Genomic DNA, 6,000 nt, shown 5'->3' on the forward strand with positions numbered 1-6,000 from the left:
GCGCTATCATCACTGGTGGGTCCACCCCCAGCGCTGTTAATTTTAGTGGGGCCACCCCCAGTATTCTTGGGTGGTGCGTTGGCCATGACGATTTCGACCACCTCCGGCTCGCTGTTGACTGCAGCGTTCTGGGTGCGATGGTTGGACTCGACTAGCCTGTTCGACAGAGCTCGGATTCGTTGGTCGTGCATTTGTCTCATCTCTTGCATAGCCACTTCCATTTCAAACTTGAAGATTTCCTTCTGCTTAGTCAGGGCCTCTTCAATGATTTTGGCTATCTGATCTGTATTGACCATGAGCACCTCTCGAGCTTGTCCTACGCTCGACGTTGTCTCGTCAGAAGCGAGGGCGGAGTGAGAATCTGAGGATTCATCATCGGAAAGGACTCCTTCATGGATCCCACGATCGTTGTTATATCTGTCGGCCTCTAGCTGAAGCTGAGCTGTTCTCGAATTGACCCTGCTTCCTGGAGAGGAATTAGGGTCGGAATCACTTGAAATGATTGGGGATTTTCCCTTGTTGACCATGTTGATAGTCACTTCTAGGGGTTCATCATCTCGAGCAATCGATCCTCTTTGGTGGGAACGCCTTGATTTGGGCTTTGTTGTTCCATCGGAGATTCCCTCGAATATCGAGACCCTCTGTGGAGCGGTCTTGGGGCAGCTACAGGCTGATAATACTGCCCTGATAAGTTTGGTACACGGACAGTGAGAATCCGCTTCCCGGGTGTTTCTCTTTCGAGATTCATCCGCACCCCCAGCCTGATAGTACAACTCACTGACGTTGCAGTCGGAGTAACCTATCGGCTGCTCACATGGGTTCTCAGGTATAACGCGTTCGTCTGTCCGACGCGTCTTCTTCTGAGTAAACATTACCTTGTTGGCGTCAGCAAGAGTCGCACGTTCGGAATCACACCTTTGTGAGGGTGAAACCTTAACGGGCTCTTGGTCTTTTGCACGCACCGCCGGCTCTTGGTCCTTTGCACGCACCGCCGAGCTGGTTGTTGCAGAGATCGATTTGTTAGGAGATCGTGTACGACCCCCAGTCTGGATGTTGGCTCGAAGCTCCTTCAACGATCCCCAGCTTTCCTTGACAAGCGCTTTTCCTCGATTCTCGGGTAGAGCACCGATACAGTTGTTCAGAGGATTCCTAGACTTGGGGACATCCACGCTGCGGTGGGGCTTTACCGGAGGTTCAGGATCTGAAATTGACGAAGGTTGGAGAGCAACATTACCTGCTTTTGCCTTAGGCGTTGATTCGGCCTTCGGCACCCAAACTTGTTTGGATCTCGGTGATCTCTTAACTGCCTTTTCCCTTTTCGTTTCTTGTGCTTTTCGCATAAGGGTCTGGGCATGCGCACGCAAGGCGCGGCGCTTCTGGATTCGCTCCTCGAGAGTAGAACGGGTTCTTTTGACATGAACCCATTTGTTCGTTTCTGCTTTGGAGGAGGGGCTGGTTGTTTGCCGTTGTTGCTCTTGGCGATGTCTGGACTTGAGATCTTCATTGTAGTGGATCCCATCTGTCGGCTCCAAAGCTTTGGCCAGCTGACGAGCAAGGTGTTGACGCCGTCTTTGGCGTGCTCTCTTTGATAATGCTGGAGCGTCTTCATAAGCCATCTCCTCGGCGGAAGAGGAGTCTGGCTCTGCGATCTTGACCACGTTGGACGACGCGGGGACGTTACGTGGTGCAAGTGCAGAGGAGGAGTCCGGACCTGCGATCTCGACCACGTTGGACGACGCGGAGACGTCACGTGGTGCAAGTGCAGCGGCGGCAACGGGGTCTTGGATTTTTGAGCCGAAGGACCTGCAAACATTTATGAAAGAGGTTACCTTTCTGTACCCGTTTGGAGAGGCGGATCTGGAGGAGGAGGAAGAGAGGCCTTCTTTGAACTGTTGTTGATCGAGCTCGTGTTCTTCATTCACCCGGATCTTGAATGCCGGCTGCGTCACGACGGCGTCGGTAGCGATGCCGTTGGCTCCCACTGTGGTCGCCAGCTTGTTTGCGGAAAAAGTTGCTGTATTCATTGCTGCATTCATTACAACTTCAATCGTTACAATGAAATAAAAAGATAGCCTTTTTATAAGACCGATACACAATGAAAACAAAATAAATGCAACTCCTTTCAAACAAACGCAAGAGCTGTTTGTCATCTCTTGCTTGCGTGGGTCTTTTGCCTGTGACGGGGATGTTGATATCCGTGGACCACCGGGGCACTCAGATCTGGTCCGAGAAAATCGGGCAGAGCTTCGTCTATCCGCGGAGGGATATAGAAGCAGAACTTCGTCGATCCGCGTGAGATCTAGAAGCTATAAGCGTATACCTCGGCTAAAACGAGGTAATAGCTCTTCAGACACCCCTGGGGTGTCTCCACAGATCTGAGACACCCTGGGGGTGTCTCCAAGAATCCGAGACACCCCTGGGTGTCTCGGAAATTCCGAGACACCCTTGGGGTGTCTCGGATTTTCCGAGACACCCCTAGGGTGTCTCGGAATTTCTGAGACACCCCTGGGGGTGTTTTGGAACTCCTGAGACATTCTGGGGTACATCCGATTGTTTTTGCCGTAAACTCTTCGTCCGAACTCGGATTTGAGTGATTCCAAGTGCGTTGGATGCTTGACGAAGAGTTCTATCTGCTCCAATGGTTGGATTATCTGTGAAATGAACGAGACTCGAAGGGCGTTGTCCTCTTGGTGAACAGTGCCGGGTTCCCGATCGGTCCGGGTCTTCGTTGTTCCGAAATCCTATCCGCTCATGTAGCTCGTCGATTCACTTCAGTCGTTCGTCGACGTCAATTGAACTCCTGTGGATCGGATGGTGACGTTCATCGTCGCTCTCTAACACTGAACCGTTCGTGGAGACCTATAGGCAATTTTCGATGCCTACACCTACCTAAATATAAACATATTTAAACAATGTTCTAGTGCTGTATCAAGTTGTCAAAGAAGGTTCTGTATCTGTCGAAGGTTCTTACGGAAAATTTTGTTATTAATCGTGTTAACCTATTCATAATTCATGGAACAAAATAAATACTGACATTTTAAGTTACAAAAGTTATTTATGTACAAGACTACATTACTATGTCATTTCAAGCAATTGTATAAAATGGTTTTTTAATATATAAATGTATTATCCTTTATATGTGGTAATTTTCCTATTATCTTTTCTTAACATGTTATTTCGACATTAGTCCCTCAAAATTTTCATATTTAGAGATAAGTTGCTCAAATAATTGAAATTACTATTAGCTCTCCTAAATCATATATATTAAATTAATCTTTCCATTACAAAATCCATCCAATGTTAACCATGGTTGGGTGAGTGCTTAATTTAGGATAGATAGTTAACATGCTAATCTCATTAACTGTTAACTGTGCCCCCCCACCCACCCCCAAACCCCGCCCCACCAGCAAAAAGATCCCTTTCTTGAGCTCTCGCCTCATCTTTTGAGAAAGGGTAAAGAGAGTTTCCTCTCACCCCCAAACTCAACACGAAATTCCTTCTTTCCCGCCCCAAATCAGGTTTGGGTTTGTAGTAGGCAGGTTATAATGAGAATTTCTTTCTCAAAGAAGTTTGAGGAATATTCCCAAATTCAAATGGATGATAACTAGGGGTATTAAACTTTACTATTTGGAATCATGACCTATAACAAGGCGGAATATGCATATCATGATCTTTAATTCAAAATTAGATGAATAAAGAAAATATCTAAAGTGATTCCAAATCCTTTACGAATGTTGTATTAAGATTTTTGAGAAAAATAACTTCCTCAAGTGAAAAAGCCTCCAATTGGATCTCACTCATCATTGATATGATGCAAATCATTGATATGATGCAATATAGTACTGAGATTGGTAGGATCTCCAAGGCCAAACTTTTCTTAGGTTTTTTTCTCTCTGTTTTATTTTTCTACGTGTTCATATGATTCCATATGCCTTTCTTATATAGGATTAGGCCATCCATCATGTTAATAATTTTAACTGAAATAGATTTCTTTATAAAAATACAATCAATAACGATTATACATTTGTAGATAAGATAGAACTGCACTGTAATTAGAACTCTCTTAATGACATTAGTGAGACCAATTAGGCCGAGAGCCAATTACTAATCAAATTAATTTTTAATTAACTTAATTATCTGACCAACCGCTCATAAAGGCACTTCCACAATGTAGGATTAAGATGTTCAATGATATGTGATTAAAATATTCAATAATTTAAAAGTCAAATGTTTAAAGTGATCAATCCCCATGTTCAAAGGAATTTCAAGCTGTCTTCATTTTCTTTATTCTTATAAATCTATAATCATCTTTCTAATTCGTGATAGTAAATCATAGATTTTTGAATTATGACATGTCTTTTGAATTAAACATGAATTTAGATTTAGATGGTCCCTTTAAAATTTTTTTAATAGTGTGAGAGTTCTGAGGATGGTTTTGGTTTTATTGCTTTTATTACTTTAAAAAAATGGAACTCTATTAGGAAATGGCCTGGGAGGAGATGAAGGTAGACAGGTGGGAGAAGAGGGGGATAGGATGACCTTGGACTAAATGCAACCAAAAACCCAATCTAACTATAAATGATAGCAGAAGGCAAAAAGAGGCTTAGTTATTCTCATCATGCATGTCATAAATGCATAATGTAATTTTGTTGGCCAAAGGAGGGAGTGGATGTGAATCAATAATGCAATTTTTTTTTGGATGGTGGGGGAGGGGGGAGGAAGGGAGGGGTTAATGCTTAATCGTTGACGATTTCTGGAGTTTATTCTTTTCAACTGTTACTTATATGATAAATTCAATGTTTGAGATGTCTTGAAGCATATCTCCCTTGTCATCGGGTTTCTGATGTATCATTATATTATTGATTACTGAAGGAAACAAGATAGGAAAATCTCTCTTGATTGAAGACGGAGCACTTCCTTGGATTGTAAAAAATGCTAACAATGAAGCTTCACCAATCAGACGACACATTGAGCTTGCATTATGCCACTTAGCGCAGCATGGTAAGCAGAAATCCTCCCTCCTTCCCACACCAGATTTTTCATTAAATGTGACCTTATGGGCTCTATATCTCTTTTTAGAAGTAAATGCAAAGGATATGATCAGTGAGGGTGCTTTGTGGGAGCTGGTTCGCATCTCACGAGATTGCTCTCGAGAAGATATTAGGGCATTGGCACACCGAACTCTAACTTCCAGCAGTGTTTTCCTTGCTGAATTAAAGCGTTTGCGTATAGAATTCTGATATGTGCAGATTGAAGCTGTATGGATAGATTTTGAAGAAATTTGACCCGAAGAAGGTATCAGTTCATTATACGATAATCTTAAGAGCTGACAATTCAGAGGTTTCTAGTCCTCATGCTATCGTGCCAAACCCAGTACAAGGTCAACATCAAGAACCCACACAAATTAGTGATCCCGGGATTTTCACGGATTATATCAACTGATTTTCTAACAGGTTATTTTTTGATTTGCAAGTGCTTTCCAGCGAGACCCATGGCTCCCTGCAGAGTTATTGTAAAAGTGTGAAAATGTAAGATTGATAATGGCTGTAATATATGTTTGGATAGTGAACTGACTGTTGGAAGTTTTCATAATTTTGTCAGACCTTACCTGGGTGCTGTATTCGTACCTTAGTTATGTATATTACAGCTCTCTAAAAATTTCCAATATTATCTTTAACATCTGATATATTATTGAGTGGTCGCTACTACAGGAACATAAAAATTCATGCTGTCCACTTAGCAAATATGATAATCATATGTGCATTGAGATCCAAAGTTAAACATTTTGTGACCGTTCTGACATCAGAGAGACTTGCCAAATGACAGACTGTCTCATATTCCCATGTTCTTCCAGGATGAGAATGCTAAAGGCAATCCATCAGCTCTCAAGATTTGAAAGCTGCTTTAATTATATTCTTGCTATTGGGACACTGTTTAGTTTGAAGACAACTTATTTCTTGATGAGGAAATGGAGGAAATGGTTGAGATAGCTCTAGGTAA

General features: G+C 42.8%; 1 protein-coding gene across 4 annotated transcripts in view; it reads left to right on the forward strand.

Moving 5' to 3' along the window:
• Positions 1-5,684, forward strand: part of LOC109848082 (kinesin-like protein KIN-UB) — a 66,710-nt gene extending 61,026 nt beyond the window's left edge. For 3 of the 4 annotated variants that reach the window (XM_020417397.1, XM_020417395.1, XM_020417396.1), the window contains 2 exons: positions 4,873-5,001; positions 5,080-5,684. In XM_020417397.1, coding sequence (XP_020272986.1) covers positions 4,873-5,001; positions 5,080-5,240 — 290 coding nt within the window. In that variant the 3' untranslated portion in view covers positions 5,241-5,684. The remainder of the gene's footprint in view (positions 1-4,872; positions 5,002-5,079) is intronic. The other variant, XM_020417394.1, reaches the window with a different exon arrangement.

The sequence above is a fragment of the Asparagus officinalis genome, chromosome 7, assembly GCF_001876935.1.
Source record: "Asparagus officinalis chromosome 7, Aspof.V1, whole genome shotgun sequence".
Taxonomy (NCBI): domain Eukaryota; kingdom Viridiplantae; phylum Streptophyta; class Magnoliopsida; order Asparagales; family Asparagaceae; genus Asparagus; species Asparagus officinalis.